Source organism: Anopheles merus, chromosome 2R, assembly GCF_017562075.2.
Source record: "Anopheles merus strain MAF chromosome 2R, AmerM5.1, whole genome shotgun sequence".
In the NCBI taxonomy this organism is placed as follows: Eukaryota; Metazoa; Arthropoda; class Insecta; order Diptera; family Culicidae; genus Anopheles; species Anopheles merus.
Genome location: NC_054082.1, coordinates 32,061,631 through 32,085,141, shown reverse-complemented (window position 1 = coordinate 32,085,141; position 23,511 = coordinate 32,061,631). Strand labels below are relative to the sequence as shown.

General features: G+C 41.3%; 2 protein-coding genes across 10 annotated transcripts; one reads left to right on the top strand and one right to left on the bottom strand.

Moving 5' to 3' along the window:
• Window positions 1-863: 863 nt before the first annotated feature.
• LOC121590660 (mitochondrial-processing peptidase subunit beta-like) lies at window positions 864-2,537 on the bottom strand. The gene has a single exon (XM_041910517.1). The coding sequence runs from the start codon at window positions 2,364-2,366 to the stop codon at window positions 942-944; it is 1,425 nt and encodes a 474-aa protein (XP_041766451.1). The 5' UTR covers window positions 2,367-2,537; the 3' UTR covers window positions 864-941.
• Window positions 2,538-6,942: 4,405 nt separating this feature from the next.
• Window positions 6,943-10,727, top strand: LOC121590196. Of its 9 annotated transcripts, none has more exons than XM_041909653.1 (5): window positions 6,943-7,035; window positions 8,171-8,339; window positions 8,877-9,308; window positions 9,441-9,806; window positions 9,939-10,727. In XM_041909653.1, exons 2-5 carry the CDS (start codon window positions 8,255-8,257, stop codon window positions 10,034-10,036), a joined length of 981 nt encoding a protein of 326 aa, XP_041765587.1. In that variant the 5' UTR covers window positions 6,943-7,035; window positions 8,171-8,254; the 3' UTR covers window positions 10,037-10,727. The 9 variants fall into 9 exon arrangements, with proteins under 9 accessions (XP_041765587.1, XP_041765586.1, XP_041765582.1 ...); XM_041909652.1 differs by having other exon boundaries at window positions 6,946-7,035; window positions 8,168-8,339; XM_041909648.1 differs by having other exon boundaries at window positions 6,952-7,089.
• Window positions 10,728-23,511: the final 12,784 nt, after the last annotated feature.

The window sequence follows — 23,511 nt, the reverse complement described above, 5'->3', positions numbered from 1 at the left end:
GGGTACAAAATAAATATTTGCCGGAAGAAACCGTTTTCATGGCCAGTTTAAATAGGGAATATTTTCACAACATCTAAAACTCAATTTCTTACCGAGCAAAAAGGGGTCGAGTTGGTCAGACTGTTAGGTGATTTGTTTATGCTTATTTGTTAGAAATAAATACGTAAGGTATGAAGTATCTTGTTGGCCTCTGCAAATTCAGCTAACTTAATCCGTTTCTTCTTTAGTAAGTCGAAAGATGTTATTTTAAAACACTTGTTAATATATCTTTTTGTGTTTTTTGTTCATATATCTTCTATTAATGTACTTAAAGGTCAAATCGGATTATATTGTTGTTAATCCACTTCTTGCAGAGCAAGCGTTTTGCTAGACGCATTAACAACCGCTACGGACAAAATTCACAACCGTCCAAATAGTAATCAATTAAACGTGAGGTGATCATATTTTTTTAATAACCTTAGCGTCCAATTAACTTTCTTTTACACCAAAGAAATGTGTTTGGATGTAATATGTACAATAGCTATATGATATGCTATATGTCAAGCCGCTCCCATGGTACAGTCGTCAACTCGAACGACTCAATAACACGCCCGTAATGGGTTCAAGCCCGGAATGGACCACCCCCCGCAGTAGGGACTGACTATTTGGCTCAATACCACGTAGTCAAATAGTCCTCCATAAAGTCTTGAAAGCCCTGTATAGGTCGGCATGTCCGCGTAGGACGTTTACGCCAAATAGAAGAAGAAGCTATATGATACAATCAAAGAAACAATACTCACTCACCGCTCATTATTCTCCGGGAATACTTTTTTCATGAAACGTTTCGTTCTTATAAACCTCAAAATCAATCCTCATTCATCACGACGAATGGTAGTTATTCTTTTATTACAGTTTTCAATTTGGAAGTCTAGCATGCTTCAGCCTAATTTCTCGCCACCGTTTTACAGCCGCGTCCAGTGGATGGACGAGCGGATGCGCATGTAATCGGGCAAATTCTCCACCGGACCAACGGCGGCGACGGCTGGGCAACGGTCAAAAATATACTTCATTGCCACCTCGCGCACTTTGGCGGCAGTAACGCTATCGATCCGCTGTTCCACCTCGTGCACCGGGATACGGCGGTTGTAGCAAAGCATCTGACGCCCAATATCTTCGCAGATCGGTGTAGTTCCATCCAAGTGCAGCAGCATGTTCGTCTTCAGCAAGTTCTTTGCCCGCTCGATCTCTCCCTCCGTAACAATTGTGCACAGACGCATCCATTCGTTCTGCACATTGAACAGCATGTCTTCGCAGGTGAGTGGATCGCACACGAAATATATTCCCCACAGGCCAGTGTCTCGGTAGCAAACGTTCAACGACTGGAAGCTGTGACACAACCCATCCACAGCCGAAGCAACAGCCAGCTTGGATGCTTGGTTCACGCTACCACTCTGCGCACGATCCCAAGCCCCGATGAAGGAGGTGGCCACCATCAGCGGCACATGGTCCACGTCGGTCCAGCCGCAACCCTCGACGGCGATTGCGACATGGGCTAGCGGTAACGAATCATCCCGCACACGCACTTCTGATCCGGTAAAACGACACGCATCCAGCGCATCCGTCTTTGCATCCACGATGGAGTTCATCTGGCCGAAGTTTTGCTTCGCCAGCTGTACCAACTCTTTATGGTTTACACCTCCTGCTGCAGCCAACACAATACGCGGTGCTTTGTACTGCGTGTCGATGTAGTGCTTCAACTCCGTCTTACCGATCGACTGGATGTTCTTGGACGGTCCAAGGATGGACTTACCGAGCGCAGTGCCCTGGAACGCGGTTGCATGCAGATGGTCAAACACAACCTCCTTCAGGTTGCTCTCGATCTCTTGCATCTCCCGCAGGATGGCGTCCCGTTCGCGCACAATCTCTTTCTCGCCAAGCGTCGGATTCTGCACTATGTCCGACAAAATCTCAACCGCTTTTGCGACATCCTTCGACAGGCATTTGGCATAGAACACGGTTTGCTCGCGGGATGTGTACGCATTTAGGTGGGCGCCCAAATGTTCCACCTCCAGCTCAAGATTGGTCTGGGAGCGCTTTGCCGTGCCCTTGAACGCCATGTGTTCTAGAAAGTGGGCCACACCATTGTTGCTGCTGTTCTCGCAACGTGAACCGGCATTGATCCACACACCAACTGTCGCTGTCTCCGCTCCGGAATCTTCACTTGCAACACGCAATCCATTGTCCAGTTGCGTCACTTGCGTCGAAGGCAGATTTGCCAGAACGGTTCGAAACTTGGCCGCATCCGTTACCTTGGTGCGTCCGAGCATACGCTGCTGGGTAGGGCTGCACACGCGTACTCTATTCGCCAGCTTTAGCAAGGAGAACATTTTTATATTATCACTGCACAGGTACACTTAACTGAGTGAAATTAACAGCAAGTAATGCAACGAAATGTACACCGATTCACCGAACGAATGTGCTTCGTGTTGCAACAAACGCAACCTTTTCGCTGTGCAAAGTTGACAGCAGGATGACAGGTGGCTCACAGAGTGCTACAATCGTTCTACATTTGTAAGGTTCCCACATGAATTCAAAAACGCCTTGCCTCTGAGTACAGGTGTACCCCTGACTGTTTTTGGGACTGAAAAAATCTCCCAAAACATGGTGTAAGTCTAAATAGTCGTAAGTCGAATATCTGTGAATATTAAGTTTAAAAACGAAATTGAAGAATCGGAATATATAATCGTGTATTTTATTTAAAATATTGTAAGATAATAAATCATAATTTTCCTCCAAAAGCCGTTTACACGATATAGATACAGTCAACTCTCTCTTATTTGAGAGGCGATGGGACTGTCGAACAAGAGGGGTTTTCAAATTACAGAGTTTGAAAGAGAATGAAAGGTCCATGCAAACAAGAAAGAGACAGAACATTTAGTATGCAGCCATAACTGTTGCTATAGGAAACTGCGATAGGAATCAATTTGAGCATATGTCTTTCAATAACCATGGCAACAACATACACAAATAAGAGGGAAACAGATTTCAGAGGTTTTCCAAATTAGAGGCACAAAATGTACTGAAAATGAAGGGACTGTGGAAAATGTACAAATAAGAGAGGTTTTTCAAATTGGAGAGGTGTCAAATAAGAGAGGGTTCACTGTACTCAAGAACCGGGTGTTGTGGAATCTGTGGAAATGGTTGTAATTGTAATGGTTATTAGCACAGAGATTCAAAATAATATATCATTTTCGTCTCAATGATAACTTTAAACTGTCAAAATCAAAATCGTCATATCAGCGAATCGTCGTAACTCTAGGGGGTCGTAACTCAGGAAAAGCCTGTAAGATTTATTAAGCTGTTGTGTCATATTCAAAAAAATATATTAAATGTGTTGGCAAATGTGTTAAATGTATTCGGAAATTTGAATGATACGCTGCGATATTTAGCGATATGAAAAACCTGGCAACTACGATCATAATTTTGTCAGCAGATTTGCTTCGCCACGGCTGTTCACAAGGGGTGTAAATGTGACTATTGAAAAACATGTTTCTGTAATGAATAATCAGCAAGCGTCTTGGGAGGTACGGAAATGCCCTTGAGCCAGGCGGGTAACCTCTTGGAAGAAAAATCTGAAGTCTATAAAGGAAGCATGAGAAGAAAAAAAAAACAAAACAATGTTTTCGGAACGTGTACCGTGCGGTAGACCGTTGGCCTCCCAGGTGAACACCATTCCCTTCGGAGTTTGTGAATCAATCTGAACGCTCAAAGCGTACAAGGGAGTAATGCGAGTTTATTATATATGAAGGGTATGGAAAGTGTGTATGCTAATCGTGGAGTGGCGTGATAAGGGATTATTTTCAGCACCACGAGCGAAAGGAAGGTTTTGACCGAAGCTATTGGTCTAAATTTTTTTTTATAATATAAAATTGTACGTAACGCCACCGGTTTAAGCCAGTGTATAAAGTATACTATTCCAAGTCTCAATGTTTGGCTGGTGTTCCTTAGAATATTACCTTACTAGCGTACTAGCTTTAAAACAGCCACGACTTAGTGCTCTGTCACAAACATCGTGACAAAAGATGAAAGAATGCGAATAGCGCCGGATTACAGCTGAGCAACGAACCACAACCGACACTTTAATGTTCAAGAGGGTTTCGTGTCCCAACACAAAATCAACCGCCACACACATAACAATGAATAGACGGATCTTGTTACAGTAGATGCGCACGGAGTTTTTTCCCATCTGAACCACATCGCCATTGATTGAAATCGACCTTGTGCTACGAAATACTAAACCAACCATAAACCTTTTCACTCGAAGTTTTTATCGACCAAGCATGTCAGTTTTTGTTACAGTTCATCGGAATGCTTACCCTTGCTGGTTGGTCGGTAAAGCCCCGAACCATCGGAAACATGCTCGATCATTTACACCACTTAACGAGATTAATGAATCTTTGGGTCAAAATGGACCCATTGTGAACAGTTTTCTAATTTCTTGGAGCTCTCAACCGCCTGCCTGCCATTGGTGCAAAATGCTACGAATGGAATGCACTAACTTTTCTACTTTTTACCACACCAGTCTCCAAAACTGAAGCTCTTTCCGTTGTTCATTTTCGAAATTAAGAATCCGGACCGCTTTCCGGCCGGAAGCAAAACGTTCCGTGACTGGTGGTCTTCAAAAGCGTCACATTTGCCATGAACCGCTGACCTTAGGGAAACGCATTCGCACGCACATCTTTATTCGGTCAATAAATTCAACGTGTTTGGGTTACTGCGCTACCTTTGCCGAGCGTCGAATTCGGTTCCGCTACACCGTTACGGTTAAGGTGTGGTAAAACATTCGTTGACTCGAATAATTATTGGTCACTGTGAAGAGTGGACAACCAACGGATCTGGTTTAAGTACCGAAATATCGTGATGTGCAAGCATAAAGCTTCGAGTCTGGACATGCGTAGCATGACGTTGAACGAACAATTTTCTGCTATAGAAGTTGCACAGCGCCCAGAGAGGATAGGAAATGAAGAGCATCATGCCTCAACGGCGAGCTTTGAACCTCAAATCATGCTACACAATTAAACATAGAAAAAATACCATACTAATTTGTAAATGTTAGCTATATTCATCCATAAGAGCTGTAGTAGCTGTAGGCAAAAAGATCTGCGTGATCATACCAGCCTATTCAGGCTTCTTGAACTAATTAGAACTACCAAAATCGGATATTCCTCTTTCGTTATAGGAAAAAGATTTGGATGGTAATGTAGCCAAATCGGTCTTGTAGAACCGGCTCAGTTAGCGTACCAATTCTTTTAGCACTTACAGCACTGTAAGTAGTGCATGCTAGATGATTTTATTTAGTTCAGTATCATACGAATTCTCTGTGTTCCTCAGACTGAAATGGCGTTTGAATTAATTATCCAAGTATCATTTAACCCTTTCACGTCTAAGGGAAATATTTTTCTCATCTACAAGCAATCATTACAGATCATTAAGTTATTACTGCAACGAGCTTTTTGGAACGAAACGTTTAAATTAAACGTATGTCAAATGCAGAAAATGTTTATCTGAACGTATAAACAAAAAATAACTGTCAAACTTTAATGCGCTAAAACTAAATCATTCGTACGCTGACTGGAAGTATTTTAAGAAAGCCTATAAGACTTGGGGCAGGTCTGGTGAAACAGTCGTCAACTCGTACGACGTAACAACATGCCCGTCATGGGTTCAAGTCCCGAATAGACCGTGCCCCCATACGTAGGACTGACTATCCTGCTATGGTAACAATAAGTCACTGAAAACCAAGCTCACTTCACTAGTGGGTACAGGCAGGCCTTTAACCGACAGCGGTTGTTGCGCCAAAAAATAAATAAATAAATAAATTAATTAAAAAAATAAGACTTGAGGAAATACAATAACTGCGTTTTTTGACGTATTTTATGTTATATAGTAAATATAATTTTAAATAACTATAAAGTAAAGTTGAGAATATTAGTGCAATCACTAGAAAATCGTAATTTACCTTAAGGGATACCTGTCATTTATGTTATTTCGTGGCCCATAGGGAAAAATATTTTCTATCAAATCATAAAAAACTTACACCGCCTGCAATATTTTTTAGGTGATATATTCTCATTTTGTACTCCCATTAGCTAAAATATTGTGCCATTTTTTATTTGGGATAGCTTATGGTCCTGAAAGGGTTAAGCGTAAAAAAGGAGCGTTGTATTAGAGTTATGTATCATAATAATATAAAAAAGGATGAATTCAATAGATTTGTGTGTCAGTAAATGTATGTTGATTTATAGTTTGAGGAATTCAACTAGTTTCTAGTGTATCTAGAAGTAAAACATTATCAAGAGTATTTACTTCCATTATTAGCTCACAATTAAATCGTGTATGACCCTTCGAAGTTATTCTAGATAGTCTACACATGTCAATTAAAATAAATCAATGAAATTATACCTAGAAAAGCTTAAAAAGTTCCTAAAGCTTAATAAATATTTCACTAATGCAATAACCGTATCACATTTATTATAAATTTCCTAATTAATTTACTTTTCTATTGATGATTCCTAGTATTAACGTGTTGTATGATAATTGTTTATAGATTACAGATTATTTTACATATGTGCTTGTTCATGTTATTTACATTCCCTTACACAACTAAAATTATCTACCTCTTTCGTTATTTGTGATATTTTTTTTTTTCGAATGCATTCCATGCAGTTCCATTCAATGAGTACCACATTTCTCCATAGTACTCACTTGGCCGACTCTCATCTAGTGCATTTCACTCACATTTCCAATCACGCTCGCCGTGCCGAAGAAAAGCACGAACCCCAGTGTCTCATCGGAAGCGAGAAAATGCCGAGCAGCTGTCGACTGCAATCGATAGGGAACCGAACCGTCAGCGATATTCACACGAGTAACCCATGGCTAACAGCAGACGTGAACCGTACGCAACATTCATATTTCATTCGACAGTTTCGTGTGAGTCGCGTCCGGGTAAAGACTACATTATTTTATTCAGCTCCAGATGTGCCGTTGACCTAGCTCGTAAAGTGTTTTGTTGACTGTTTTGTTACGTTTGTTGTGTTGTGTGTTGGAAAGGTATAGCAAATAAGCATCCAACAGTGACGATGAAAGTATTGTACGATGGGGCAAACAAACAATTGAAGCAATTGTGTATTTTCTGTGGAAACGTGATTTTAATTTTAAAAACAAACATTTTTGTACCCTTATTCCGAAACATTTACCATTTACCTACTATTGTTAAAGTGACAATGCATGGGGAAATAGCAAATGCTTTATGGTAATTGTATATACGTCATAGCTATTATCGCGACATCGAGGTGCGCGCAACTTCAACCCGTCTAGGGCATCTGGCGCATCAAAAGCTATACTGATGCTCAAGGATGGTTGTAGTGGTGCTTTAAGCTATACTCAAGTGTCAAACTGACTCTAGTGCATCGTCGATATAAGTGTACAGTTGGTCAACAAAACAGCACTTCAACGTATATTGCCATCATGGCAAAGTAATGATTTGGTCGTTGAACGACCAGGCGGCTCCACCGAACTCTGTCCCAATAGTTCTCATCTAAAGTGTGACCATAAGAGAATCTCTCTGATATATTTGAAAAGTGTTTGCAGACGATAAATAAAATACAAAATTTTCTTGGTTTGCTGATTGATTTTCCCCATTTTTGTTTATTTATCTATTTTTTGCTGCCGACAAAGTGAACGTTTATAACAAAAGCACTGGTTGAGTGTTTTGAACCAGTTTTGTAAAATATTTGAAAATATATCAGTGATTTGTTAATTTAAAAAATGAGAGCTTATTAAATGTCACGCTGCTGGATAGTCAATCCATAGTACGATCCATACGGGGCTTGAACCCACGAGTGATTTGAAACTATTCAACCTATTTTAAGCAATTTTTATGTTTCTAATTTTTTGTTATGATTCTGTTTGTAATGCTTTTGTTCTAATTCTTAACTAAGTGAAAGTATAATTTAACATATGTTGGTCATTACGGCTTACTTGTTCTTAATTATACATACTTGCATATTGTTCAAATTATGAGTCAAATCTGTCTTTAGATGCATGATTAATAGAGTAGTCACCATTACATAAAGGGTTCTTTTACTTGTGTAATCGTAATAAGATTTGTTTTTCTGCCGGTATTCAGTAGTTATATAAAGTGAATATAAAAGTAAATGAAAAGTGAGTGACGTCCAGCAAGCCGGATAGTATGAACCAACACACCTGCTAGCGAATGTTTGAAACGACACAACAAACGGATACGATGGTGCTACTGAACAGTTGGATTGCAGTGCTTGTGACATGTCTTCTAATTACAGGTAAAAAGGTGCAACCAAACGACTCCCTACCATTTGTATGGGTTTCTTTTACCTCAAGTCTCAACCGGTAACACTAAACACAGTGCTCGACCGTACGTTTGTATGCACTGACTGTACTGGTGTTTCTGTCTTCATCAGTTTAATAATTTATGAATCTGTAACTGTGTAAATGTGTCGCCTATCCAACTGGACTGGACTTGGCATTTCTTTGGCTTCCAGCTCAGCTATTCAGCTGTGTTGCTATTCAGTAGATGGTACAAACAAGAGAAAGTAGAACACGAAGCAACTAAACAACCGATTCAGTAGATTCTCATAAAACAAGCTCATAAAGTAAGAATAATGGTAGAATATGCATGCGCTATAACGAAACCATCACTTTCTTGAACTCCTTATTCCCAAGTGTAAGTTTTATTATTTAGCCATTTACGTCCGATTTAGGAAATAACATATGTATTCCAATCAAAAATATATTTGTTTTACTTATTCTACATAAACATATTGCTTACCCCCTATGGTTTCCATTTGCTTGCTTTACAGAAATCATTGGCCTAAAGCTCAAAACCGTACGAATACCTCCATATAAATTCCGAGGCGAATTGGCCCTCCTCGAATGTCACTATGAGCTGAACGGCCAGCGAAAGGGACACAGTTCTCTCGAAAGCGGCAACCGCCGACACCATGGATATCAGAACGACTACCTCGGCGAACGGTACGAGGAGGAGGAAAAGCTCTACTCGATCAAATGGTACAAGGACAACGAGGAGTTTTACCGGTACGTCCCGTCGGCTTCCCAGCCGATCAAGAGCTACAAAATCGAGGGCATCCGGGTCGATCCGAACCACTCGGACGGTACGAAGGTGTTGCTGCGAGGGTTAACACTCAAATCGTCCGGCGTCTATCGATGCGAGATCTCGGCCGAGGCGCCCAGCTTCGACTCGGTACAGGGTGAAGGTCGGATGGATGTGATATGTGAGTAACGCCCATACAATTGCCTGTGCATCTTCCATACACGCATGTTTTACTCAAAATGGATTTCTATTCATGTTTTTTTTTTTTTTTGCTTTCGTTTTGTCGTTTTCAACCTCCTACGCTGCGTTACAGTTGTGCCCAAGGATGGTCCCCACATAAGCGACGGTGGACGACAAAGCTTTCAAAACGGTGAAACGATGGAGCTGAACTGTACGTCCGGCCGATCCTATCCCGCCACCACCCTGCAATGGTATCTGAACGATCTGCTCGTAACGGACCCGAACAACATCATCCAGTATCCGGAGGTACAAAATCAGCATGGGCTGATCACAACCTTCCTGGGGCTGAGTATGGTCGTCAACCATCGGCACTACATCGATGGCACGATACGGATAAAGTGCGTAGCCAACCTGTCGCCCGTCTTGTGGCGGGGTGGCCAGGAAAGTATCGTCCAGTGGGAGCAGCCGCCCATCGACAATCGTGTTGCCATGCTTTTAGGTGAGTACTTACTTATCATGTTATTAAAATCGCGTATTCCGTTGGCAGCTTCATGCCACGCAACGTTCTTTGATTTAACCAAACATTTTTATAACAAAAATCCAATTTACATCTTTTTCTCTCCCTTTTCAGTCAAAAGCAGTGGCAATACCAGAAACCGAATCTTTATAGTGCCCTTTCTAAGTCTTGTAATTTATGCCATTTTCCCAATGCATGCGTGCGTGTGTTGATGGTAGTCTATTATCGAAGTAAAATTAAAACACACACTCCCCCATCGAATTAGTAATATAATTTTAGTTTCAATAAAAAAACATGTGCAATAAGCTTCTTTCATTAGGAAGTTGTTACTTTTACGACATCTTAGTGTTGTTCCATTTTTATGTTCCTTAACGCATTTCATTGGTATCGATTGGCATTTGAATGGTTTTTTTAGTAGTTTTAAATTGACTTTAAGAAACAAATCCCCTTTTTATGTAAAATGAAAATACTATAAGATCTAGTTCAAGTATTATGCAAGCAATTAAAACAATCGTACAGTAGCAAACTCCCTTTGTAAATATCAATAACAAAAACCATTCATACACATTTGTTTTGAGAAGCACCGTGAAACGGTACATATTATAAAGAAACAGAATTTAAAACAAATCAAAGCTGTACAGTACACCGTTTACGTTAGTAATCGATCAGTAAGACACATTTTCAACCGTACCAGTTAAATAGACTAAAGCGAGATGGCGATGTTGTACATGAAAGTAGTAATCAAAATTCGTAGTAAAACTATAATGATGCAGCCCGTAATGATGGCGAGAAACAATTACTTACATTCTCAACAGAGGTTGGAAGAGAAATTGTGAAGCAAACATTCTGCTTAGATTTGATTTTGTAAATAAAGTTGTCCAACACGATGATACATCTTTACCAGAGCATTTTGGCTGAAACTGCTTTCTTTGTTTTAATTGTATGCCTTAGCGCTTTAATGAAAGAAAAGATGATAAAAATGGCGCTTTACAGGATTATTGAACATATTTTTCCGTCATATGTGCGCCGTTTATCGTGGTGTAGAAATATTCAAATTCAAATGTTTTTGTTACAAGGCTACAACAAGCCGAGTTGAATCGAAAATCTTAATCATTGACAAAACTTAAATTTGTAAATTATTTCATCGTCTAAAAACAGTAACTATCGGGATGTTTCGCTTTGCAGCCGTGAAATATTGAGAAAATTCTCCAACGTACGCATCGTTGATAGATGGCCTCCTAATGTTCCTAGAGCTTTCGCAAGTACTTGGGCGCTTGTTCAACTTTTACTTATAACTAAATACTAATATAGCGCAACATTTTTGTGGGATTAATTGCACTTTGTTTGTTTACTTAACCAACATTGCCTCAAAACAACAGCTCCGGCGTTGGCTCGCATAATCGTTCGGTAGCCCAAATGTCATCATTTCGGTTGCCAATAAATGTCATCTGTCCCATAAATCTTGCCAGTTGATCGATGCATGCGTCGGCTGCAGTGATGCGGATGTCAATGAATCTCACCATCGATTAAACAAGTTATATGGTGTCGACAAGCGTTTGGTTCCGGCGTGTCCTTGACTTTTCATGCGGTTGACGAACCCACGCAGTGTAACACCATGTATGCTGCCGTACAAACCAGGGCAAGGGCTCTTGTAACGAGTTTTGCTAACATGTGACTCTCTAGTGTTGGGGAATTTTTCACGCCACTTCTTGTGAAGCCAACAACAACAACAAAACAGCACACCAGAATGGGATAAATGACAAGTATAAATTAGTTCATTATAATCGCCCAACTCCATTCTCCGTCCTCGAGCAATGTCTCTTTCTCCTTCTTTCTATATATCTCTCTCTCTCTCGTACATTGAATCATCAGCATATCTCATTGCACATAGCTCTTTTGGTGCTGAAGCCAGCTACTCGCCAAGGCAAACGTAGTGCGGGTGGTGGTTGGTACAAAACTCGCATTTGTAACTAATTTACCGAAACCATCAACGTGAGCCGTCCTTTTGGCACCTGCACTGCTAGCCGACGTACGGTTTCGGCGTACGAACCTCTCCGTCGCTGCCACTGCTGATTGAACTGTATGCCGGGCCAAGGCAAATCCCTGGGCTGTGCTTTCGGCCAGATTGGACCGTAGATAAAAGAGTCTAGGCAGGCATCGGTGGAACTAGCTCAGCGCCCGAAGCACACAACCACACGCGATGTCGTGATTTATTGGCGCTGTTGAAGGTTGAAAAAAATCGAACCCACTTTCATGTTGGTAAAAAATTCATGCACCAAACCATGCCAGTGTTACTAGCTTAGCGCCAAACGAACTAACTAGCGAAACAAATTATATGTACACCTTACGGCAAGCTAACCCCGGAAGGGCTTCGAATTGCGTCTAGGGTAAGTTATCATTTATCAACTCACCTTACTCGCCTTTGCAACTTACACGCGAGCACGGTGGTAAGATTTAAAGAAACAAAAGCCAATGAATTGAAGGGGATGAAGCACAAAGGGAATATATAAATGAGTAACTTCTAAGTACTGAGAAATGAATCTTTCTTACATCAAAAACATGCGCAAATAAATACATCAACATTAAAGCAATATTATTTCCGACTCTTTTCTCCAGTTATCCTGCATTTTCTTCGTTCGTCTAAATTTGTAACGTGAAAGCAAATGAGTAATCGTAAAACCAAACCTACCGTGGTATTGATATTTTTCCGAACGTTTTAATTTGCAGTCATGCCTATTGGTTTTAACGAAACCAATCACTCGCTACATTAACAATTCAAATAGCCACATTCCTACCGGTGCCGCAGCCTTTGCGGTATCATTATGCGTACAAACGTCTCATCATACACCCAACAAAGCAAGCACGTGCTGAGCCGTCGGAAAAGCACGCTGTATGTTTTATAGACATTTAAATTGGTTGATTTAATGCGCTTTTGAGCATTGCTGTTGGTATCAACAACTTTCCACCGTGGAAAATAATTACCTTTTCAAATGTTTCTTTTTACACATGCATCTTTCTCAACATTACCTCAACTCTCATTTCTTGTAGCTAAAACCCTTGTCAATAAAACCCAGTAACAATCTCATCTTTAGAACTTACTGTTTTTACAATCTTGCTCGCTCTGCAATTCTCAAACGTCTCAATGAGCACGTATACGATTTGCTGCAAAACTGAACTGAACCAAAACGAACATCGTCACTGCCCAACAGCTATCAGTCGGTAAAGTTCACCACCATCTGAGCGAACTTACAAAAACCGTTGGCAGCAGCTAGCCAGCTGAGATGATCCCACCATAGATGCTGCCGAGTCATGTATTTTGATATTTCAACAAGTTTTTGGGATAGATTCCCAGGACTTTCCCCGAGCTCTTATCGAGGTCGTCTAACCTCTTCCGAAGTTCATGAATATTACGCATTTATGAGAGGTTTTTGTAGGTCAAGCGGAATCGGCGAAACTTCTTGCATCAGCGCCAGTTCGGAACCGGCGTAACGGCGTTGTAAAAAGGGAAAGTTGGGGTTTTCTTACCGGCCGATAAGTTGTTAGCACACATCGAACGTTCGAACGCCGTAACGGGTTATCTTTATGGATTGTGTGCCCTACCCTTAGTGTAGTGAGGGAAGGAGATGGATAACATTTTCCTCAAAACTTTGGTCCCATAAGAAAAGTACACGCATTTTGTGCCCATTCTCACAAGTTTGTAAGATAAACAGCCCAAACTACTGTCTACGTGGTAGAGTGATGCGTGGTCAACTAAGAGTTGTACGTTTCAATGAGTTTACAATTGGGTTTTCGGAATGGGGTTCTTCTGATATACGAACCGTAGATATTAAAGCTACAGCTCCCACATTCGCCCATAAAGATTTACTACTATAACTTCGAACGAGTAGATGGGTTTCAAAGGCAAAATAGAGGCTAGTTTGCAACATTTTTCCAACCATGATTTCGATCGATTTTAATACACTGGCTGCCGGTTCAGAGGCGAAAGAAACAGAGATGTGTTGTTATTTGGGCATGGATTTGTCAGATTTTCTCACCTTTCACGGTTTGAAATATTCACCACACTTTATTCAACCCTATCATTTTCGGGAGTGCGTTTGTTTGTTTTTAGGTGGCTGGATTTTTGATGCCCACCCGAAACTCCACATTCCGTGGCGCACACTGGCAACACACTGAAGCGTGATCCTACGCCACACAGGCCCCGATGCAACCCGTTCAAGCCAAAACTAATATTGCCATAAAGGATTAATAAAACCGTTGCGCGCAATCATTTGCTTACCGTTCAGGCTCAGGCGTCATACGCCACGCAGCACAGTGACTGTGCAAATGGAGGGTGTATGCGTGTGTGTGTGTGCGTTATAAATTTGCGTCCGCTTTTTCCGAGAAGCGTTATTAGTCTTTTCCGGATCACCGACCAGAGCGTCGAATGTTATGAAATTTTCATTGTATAGGCAAGAAGCACTGACGCACCACCGACCGGCTGGGTACATATTACCTAGCGAATCGTCCAAAGAGATGATTGTTGAAAACTTATGAGCATTGAGATGATGCTCTTCATCCGCGTTGGTGCCGCGTAAGCGAGAAATCATAACACCAACAGTATTGTGCGTTCGGAAGCTTAGTTCAATATTTTCACGCCGGACTGTCGTTTCCCACTGTCAGCAGCGGACGGGTTGAGAGTGGTTTAGCGTGAGAAATAAAAAAAATGGTTTAAAAATAAATATTGATGCAACGGTTTTTGGGCGAGCTCTTTCAGTTTTCGATGCTTTGCTAATATTTGCGCAACACACCTCTGTCACGGCGAAGTACGATGGATTGAAGCATTTCTTTTATTTTTGTGTGCTATATTTTATACAAATTTTGACCGATGATGAAGCACTGTTGTTCGTAATTTAACAGAAAAGGATTAAAATATTGGTCGACAAATGTCTACTTATGGTTTGCGAACTTTTCAAAATTAGCCTTATTACTACTCCAATAAAGTCACGAAAATGGTAATGTATCTACAACACTCCCAGCATGCACAATCGAAAACATCAGTGTTCACTTAGAATTATCTGGCCATGCTTAAACGCTCCACGGAATGGACATGATATCATTCTTTTAAAACATGTTTAAAAAAAATAAACACACGATTTGAAAGAAACTCTTAGCAACACGATTAGCAAACAATTTCATTGCCTTCAACTTGAAAATTGAATTAAAACATCTTCAACAACAAGTAGACAAGTAAAGCGATGCGACAAGCAAATTGATCCCATCTTGCCCGTAATGCGTACCGCGGGGTCAAGTATTTACAGCCACTCGATACACCCGAAAAGCTATTAAATTCAACAAAAACTCATTACCGAACTTCAGCTACAAACCGATTACAGCTACAAACGTTGCAGCTTGTTTGCGTTTGTATCTTTCTTCGTCGTCCTTCAAGCGAAAATGATAAGAAACAGTTAAAGAGTACACGTGTTCCTTAAAGTTAACGCATTAAAAACCTCATCTTACCATTGAAAACTATTTTTAACAGTCTGATTAAAAGATAGCTCTATGTCTTTTGCTTAAAAAATACGGCCAGTGCTACCGGTCAAGTCCTGCCTCTACCACTATTGGGCTTGGGCTTATAGTGACTTATTGATTTAACCATAGCAGGTTAGTCAGCCCTACGTATGAGAGGCTCGGTCCGTTCGAGGCTTGAACCCATGACGGGTATGTAGTTAAATCGTACGAGTTGATGACAATGTCACCATACCGGCTTAAACATACTTTATAATAAATCTACACAAATCGTTTAAAAGATATTAATTTATAAAAAAATATCGCAACAATAAGTTATACTGTTAACTATGATATACTAATGAATACGTCTACGAGAATTAACAACTGTGCTGGTGAAGCTCTATTGGTAATAATTTATATCATCAAATTAATAATAAAAAAATAATCAGTAAAATAACATATTTGTAATGAGTCTTTTTTCTGGTTCATAGAGTGTATTTTGATCCATATATTTACCCATTTATCGCGAAAATGAACAAACTCTAAACTCATCCAGTATGTTCTTCCTTGCCGGTTCACTTTGTGAGCAACGTGACGGTCATTCGTTGCCGTTTGTAATATGTATTCAACTTGATGGTACTGTACAGCATTTGCTTGTTCATAAAGCATTCCTGCTAACTGTTCCAGACACAGGCTAAATTTCGTTTAGCATCATTTTTCTATCTTTTTCGTTCGCTTTCCCGTTCATAAACTTTTCTAGCACACGAGCGAACCGTGTTTGAAATTTTGGTTTTCGTGCTGCCGTGTTCTATGAGCTTCCATCTTTCACATAAAACCGCTTGGGACAACGAAAAGCGTAAAACAGAAGGGTATAGGAAAAAAAAACCACGATACTGTGAGAGGAAACACTGTGCTTCCAACGCTGCTACTGCTGAGACCACTAGCCATGGTGACGGGTTTCCCCTTCTCTAATCTGCTCAGTGCAACCAGGCCACCAACTGCTAATATCTCTTGCGGTTGATACATGTCACACTTTCTATTGAACACACCATTTTCGTGCTTTCGGGGTAAAGTCGTGGCGCGTAACTTTTTTGCCATTTGCCCTCATCGCTGATTCAAGGCACCTTTGTTTCGTTCAGCTCACCTGCATGCACGGTAAATGGTCGTACATGTACCAGCTTCTTTTCTGTCCCATTTCAAGCGCGTAAGCGTTGATAGGGTGGTGGATGTGGGCTAGTAAATGCTAAAAGATCAATGTTTCTGATCGCCAAACATACCGTGTAGATGTCAAAGTGACATCACACTTGAAAGGTTATAAGTTAACGTGAACTTATTACATGGATCACATCAAGAGAAATTTTAGTTTAGTGATTAGCTTCAGGATAAATACATTAAGCATTTAATAAAGCTTTTTGATGTAATCAACAAACACTTAAAAAAGGGCAAAATAAACCTCTCTACACCACAACGTGCGGGTTATTCGTTCTAATGGAACCCCATAATTAAGCTTGAAAAATATTTCAGTATTTACTTTATAAAGTTCACCAGTAGGGTAAGACTAAGTACCCGGCTATCGATTTCCGCAGTTAATTTTCACTTCACTTTACCGATGATATCCTAATTTCACTTTTTGATCTGTTTTGTGCCGCAACCCAAACTTTTCACTTCAAAGCAGAGGCAAAAAATGGACCAGAGTGAACGCATTCTCTTATAAGAACCCTCGTCAAATTAGCACGCAAATTTAATTTTGCTCACGTTGCTGCACTCTCTGTTCTGTAGTATTGCTGGTGGTATCATTTGAAAAGCTTGCAGAGCCGGGCAAAATGTGTTAGTTCATATTTTCCCTGAAATGGTTGCATATTGTTAAATATTGTAAAAGGTTATCACACTGTTTACCACATCAATTTTGATGAAGAACCGTCGTTTATTAGATCAGGCTAATTATACCACTTTGAAAAAAAAAAATATTAGCAAACGCAAAGTGGCTCAACACTTATCTCGTACTATAATACGATTATGCAATTTTCGAGATGACTACTGAAAGTAAACTTTTACTCCGCCGTGCAGCACTACTTTACACAGCATAATTTTCGATGGCAGCATCAACAACCCTCCCGGGTAGGTGCATTACAGAGAAAATCAATAACTCAGCCATAAAATGTGCGATGCTACCGTCTATCTAGCAGGCGAGTTGCTAGTGACGCTCGCGCATTGCGCCATTGTTTTGTTCTTTGCCATTTGGTTTAAGCTTGGTCGGCGTATCGATTGGTACCGATGGGAAAAGTTAATGGTGCACATAAGCACCGTACCCGCTTTCGGTGAATTTTCTATCACAGTCCGATCCACATCCCAATCCGGCCCGCTGAATGGGCCGGGTGTAGCCGTACGGCTATTTCAGCGCTGTGTAATAAACCCCACCACTTCCGGCTGCATCCGCCGATTGCCTATTGTGGTCAGCATTGAAAAAGTCCGAAGTGCACTTTTGGAAAGCCTACACAGTTACACAATGACAGGCCTTGGCTCCAATGGGAAAACGATAACAACATGCTACTGTTAGCTTCTTCGAGCTTTTATTACAGTGGTCGTTAGATTCGGTTAAGTTTTGCTACATTTGCTGGTTCGTCGTTGCAAATTTGGTATGTATTGTAATTTATGAGATCATTTGGCTTTTTTATTTCCATGGTTATTTTAGGCATTTAGGCACATCTAAAGAAACCCTTATTCAGATCCACAATAAATCTGATTTGTATTTTTAATAAAAAACTAACAAAGATACATAGTTTGTCAACCACTGATTTAGGAGTGCAGCACTCCCGAGTCGTACTGCATGATATTTCCCGATCTATGCCGAGAATGCCCTTGTTCGATTAGCTTCATTCCAGTAGTCAATTGAAATACGTAACTAATTAGCGCTAGGATGGCTTTTGTGCGCTTTTTAGGTTCACGAACACTACGCTTGGAAGGGTAAATATATCTTATTTAGCAACATATGGTATTCGCTGTTTGGAACATAGGAACATAGATAGAACAGGAATACATGGTTTACTCACTAAAAATAAAATTTTATTTGTTTTTAGTCTTTAGCAGTTTTTAAGCTGCCCTTTATTACAGAGACTGAATTACATTTTGATCGTATTTTTAAATTAAACTCAATTTTATGCAATTTTGAGTATGACGAAGGTTTGTCTTTTCTTACCTCAATAAGAACAGCTTTATTAAGTGAAATAAAACCAAAAGAAAAGAAACAAAGTTACTCAAATGCTCTCGAGACTACCACTAAAGTTATTTCATAATAGAAATATTACAAATGTTTATTTTTCTTAACCATTTGCTTATCTTTACGTTCCACGTATTTTATGCCCGTAGTTAAATAAATGTCGAGCCCTCTTTTCTATAATATCTCACATCTTGTACGTTGGTCTTATTCATCCAATCGAACGAACGCCACGCTTGAAGAATGATGCCATTTTTATACCATCAATGATTTGATTCTCATCCTGCCCGGTTGGTGCCATTTTCCTATGCTGCAGACATGTGCAGGGTTTTTTGTAATGAATTCTATAAAATTGTGCGGAATATGTTTTGTGCTTCAAACAATAATAAAATACACACGTAATATGATTCAATGTATTGAAATGAATTAAAATTGAATCATCAGCAAAGAAATACAAGGAAAATGTACTTCTTGTACAAAGAAATAGATACACAAGCACAAACGCACCCATAACTACTAGGCCATGTACATTCTCATCAACTTGCGCATTACATCCTTTTTTGTGATGTGTAAATTTAAAAAAAAACTTAAATATATCCTTCTACAAAAAAGCTGCATCCCGTTCACTAAAAACGCCGAACATGTTCATAAAAATGTAATAAATATATCACTCCACAATTATATAATACACCTTCAGTAAAAACGGGCACCAAATGAGGTCACGCAACGACTGCTAACCCTAACGGCTAGAGGGTCATAAAGTTACTGCATGACGATAATGACGATGACGCACCGGTACCGCATACGTTTGCCAAAAGGAACCAACCCACCTCTATGCTCTATTCAATTGAGCCACCAGACCACGGCGGGACCAGACATTTTTAGCTAATTGCTTAAAGCCAAATGGGAAAAGCACGGTAGGTGAAGCACGATACAATTACCGGCCAGGTGCTACAGATTTGAAATAATCCTGAGTGCCGTGTTCTTACAGCTGTAGACGGGGAGCGAAACAAGGGCTGCGAAAAACTATTCAATTCATGAACCAAAGCGCTTTTCAGTCAGAAAGAGTTTTGGCGTGTATGCCACACCTTGGCCAGCTGTTAACCCCGTAACTCCACCGCACGTTCTGGTTTGCTTTGTTTCACTTTCTGTTCTGGCAGCAGCTGTGAAGTGGAAATAAATTACTAGAACGATACGTAATTGGTTCTTGAACGACGGTTGCAAGCTTATAAATGTCCCGATAAACAACTCATCGCTATCAGTGAAAGGCACAATGCAGTGCCTGCGCTCAAAATAAAGCCTACAGCCGTTTTCTCTTTGCTATTGTTGGCACAAGATATTTGCCGATATGCAAACAAATCCAATACAAATCATTGCACACGTAAACACAGCTCACTGGTTCAGGTTTTGATTCTCACATTCGCACGATAAATAGCAATTATGGTGGCGCATTTCACCTCCCAACCGTCCTGCCGCCCAATGACGGGGGTGGGGGGGGGGATGGATGGTACAGTACAACTGCCGCACATGGAACTCGGCAAACTCCGGAACACTTGCAGTCTGGCAGAACTTTTGCCTATGCTAACATGAGCGTGTTAAAACGAAGCGTCCCTTGTGGTAAGATGAGCTTTCAGCAAACTACTACTGCCTGCTACACCACTCGACAAACTTCCCAAAAATTAACCCATGAAATATTGCCCAATGCTGTTCTTCCCTAGCCCCCTAACTCTACTGCCCTCCACTGCCACTCGCCATTCCATGCGTTTGAAAGTATTCTAGTCGAAAGGTACAGCCCCAGTCGTTGTGCCCTTGAGGGATTGCATGTACGCCACGAGCGTACTTCTAGCACGCTGACCGGTCGCGTTCTTGTTCCGGGCTGTTTCAGTTTACGAGCCACGGGAAGAGTTTCGAGTTGAAGCCACTACTACCATTTCGCCGACACACACACACACACACACACACACACACACACACACACACACACACACACACACACACACACACACACACACACACACACACACACACACACACACACACACACACACACACACACACACACACACACACACACACACACACACCACACACACACACACACACACACCACACACACACACACACACACACACACACACACACACACACACCACACACACACACACACACACACACACACCACACACACACACACACACACACACACACACACACACACACACACACACACACACACACACACACACACACACACACACACACACACACACACACACACATACACACATGTACACATGTGCACCTACATCCACATACGATTTCCGGTCCGTGAAAATTGAAAACTTTTCCACTTCGTTACACTTCCACCACCGCCAGCACCTGCCCCACCCTCCTCTCCGTCGCCTGGTGGAAAGGGTTCAGTTTTGATTCACCGTTGTTTTTTTTTTTTTCTATACAGGACTTGAATCGACTGACTTTCCGGGCAAACAATGCGAAGGGACGAATGCAATCCGCTCAAAAAGGGTCTCTTGTGTGTGGTTTTGGGGCAAAACTCTGGGAATGGTGTGCTTCATCGTACATTCTCCATTCTGCGAATTTATTTGTCCGTGTTGCTTTTTGGCTCTTTGTTCACGGGCGAGGGTTTGAGATGTTTGCATTGTGGCATCAGTCAAAGATCACGGTAGAAGTATGGGAGGTCGCTGGATTTTGAATGTCCTACATGGTGTAAACGCGGCACGGGCAGGACCTCTTGCCACACGATGCCATCCGGTGTGCCAGCTGTTAAAATTACAAAATTTCCTAACGTTTCCTACTAGCGTTGGTAGTACGTTTGGTTGCAGTTAAAGTTTAAATCATCGAGACAGGAAATTAAGCCTGGCAGCCGGTGGCGTCGGTTGACGATTGTTTGAAAAACTGGGCAGAAATAAAACGTGCAATAAATAGGAGCAATGGAACCAAACTGTTGCATTGCTACGCCACAGTAGCAGTGGGGGGGGGGGGAAGGTTTTCTATGCGACTGTTTTATATCCATACCACTTTTTTGTAACTCAATTCCTCCGATCCAGCACGCCCAGTATCGCTTTCGCAATAGGATTTCACCCTGCAACGGCTACATAATTTAGCCCCGAACAGAGATATTGCTCCCTACATCTTCGTGCCCGGCAAATGCAATTCCGTGGATTGGTCTTATCATTCCAAAACCCCGTTTCGCTGCCGCAACCCGTACCTTTCGCCGCAAGTGCGAACAAACACTTTCAAGACAAATGACTTCACTGTGTGTACTGTACGCTTGCGCTACCCCCTGACCCTGCAGACTCAGCTGCTAAGTGAAGAAAACCATCCCTATCCCTGGCGTGCGGCCCTGTTTGCTGTGCCATCCAAACCTGTGCGCACTAATGTATGGGCTAGGGCAAATCTGTTTTGCTCCTGGAGCCACTTGAAGCCGCCACGCAACGACGACCGCTGCCGTTATTTTATGTGCAGCGACGATGGTGGTTACGATGTGACAAAAAGGACAACCGCGAATAACACACCTTCACACCGCGGCAGACAGTGGCAACAGCTTGCTGCATTTCTATTTTTCTTCTTTTCTTTCCTTGTTTTTTTTTTTGCTTCTTTGTTTATCTGTGTGGCCGACGGTGCAAATGAGTTTAGCAGGATTATGGTAGTAATTTATGTTGCCCGCATTTGCTTTCAACCAAATTGGGCAATACGTTATGCAATACGCTTCTGCATCGATATCTATCGCAGCGCGCTGTGTGCTCACTACGCCAACGTGTATGGTTGCCAACACTTTGTCGAATGAACCGATTCGTGCATTTTTCGACATCCGTTGTTCCGAACGGGCCTTTTGTTCGCTTACCAACACTTGTGTTACAACACTAATAACAGCAACGTGTAAAAGTTTTCAAACTGGTTTGTCCTGCTTTGTAATAATAACTCCCCAACAACTACCAAAAATCCTCAATCATGCACCATTCGTGAGTCGATTCACTGTCACTACGCATCCCAAACTGTTATATGCTCCTCATTGTCGGTATTGTGTGGTTGATGGCTGTTGGGCCGTCCGCTGTGCACCCTAACTGTGCACCGTACACCAAGAAAGCACCTCCCGTATTCGAGTTAAACAGTACCAAAGTAAGTGCCGTGGAGTTGAACGATTTGTATCCGAGGTTGTTTTATCGGATCGATCCCCGGCACGGTTGCTGCATTCGGTCGGACACCCGATACATCAACAGTACGCTCAACGTTACGATCTTCTGCCAAGCTGCGGCTCACAGAACCGTCGAGAGCGTTCACTGGGATGCAGCTGATTACAATATCGCATTTCAGCTGCAAACAAAAGATAAAGTGATTGTCGGTTATGATTTGTCTATCTGCAGCCGGGAAGGGAATCGAACCGGGATGCTGGTGGTGAACGCAGCGGAAGAGTTTGTGCAGCATTTCGTTGGCGATTCAATCGTGACATTCCGTAGCGATTGCAACTGTTCGTATGCGATAAGCATGCTGATACATTTTTTCAATGATTGTGCCGTAGAAGATTGTGCTCGACAAGTTCGCTCTCTGAAGAAGGGAACGTATAAAAGGGTGATAGAAATTGTGATTGTGTGCGTAATTGTATTTCTTTGTTTATTGTTTGCGTTTCTCAAAACGCGTTACTTATGAAGTTGAAATAAAACAATTAATTGTCATTGAAGGATTCGTATTTTTCCCTGTATCATATTTTCTGAAAAACAATGCGTTTATCATAGAATCTCAAAAAATAGAAGAAGCCTTAGCTACATTGACTCAATTTTAAGATTTTAAGCGTTTTGTTAAGCTCGATCAACAACAACAACAAAAAGTTCCTTAATTACTTAACGTTTCGGAATAATCCAAACGTCTAAAATAATCCACTTCAAACCGTTCCATTATAATTGCAATTACACCGAATGTTTCAACCACGCCCGTTGGTGCTTCTATAAAACGTAATTGTTTATTCAAGGT

What these genes read in the sequence shown, in the direction of transcription:
- LOC121590660 (XM_041910517.1), bottom strand. Translation starts at nt 2,366, where the DNA reads ATGTTCTCCTTGCTAAAGCTGGCGAATAGAGTACGCGTGTGCAGCCCT.
- LOC121590196 (XM_041909653.1), top strand. Translation starts at nt 8,255, where the DNA reads ATGTTTGAAACGACACAACAAACGGATACGATGGTGCTACTGAACAGT. An exon ending in GACATGTCTTCTAATTACAG is followed by an intron (nt 8,340 to 8,876) that starts GTAAAAAGGTGC and finishes CTTGCTTTACAG; the next exon opens with AAATCATTGGCCTAAAGCTC. An exon ending in TCGTGTTGCCATGCTTTTAG is followed by an intron (nt 9,807 to 9,938) that starts GTGAGTACTTAC and finishes CTCCCTTTTCAG; the next exon opens with TCAAAAGCAGTGGCAATACC.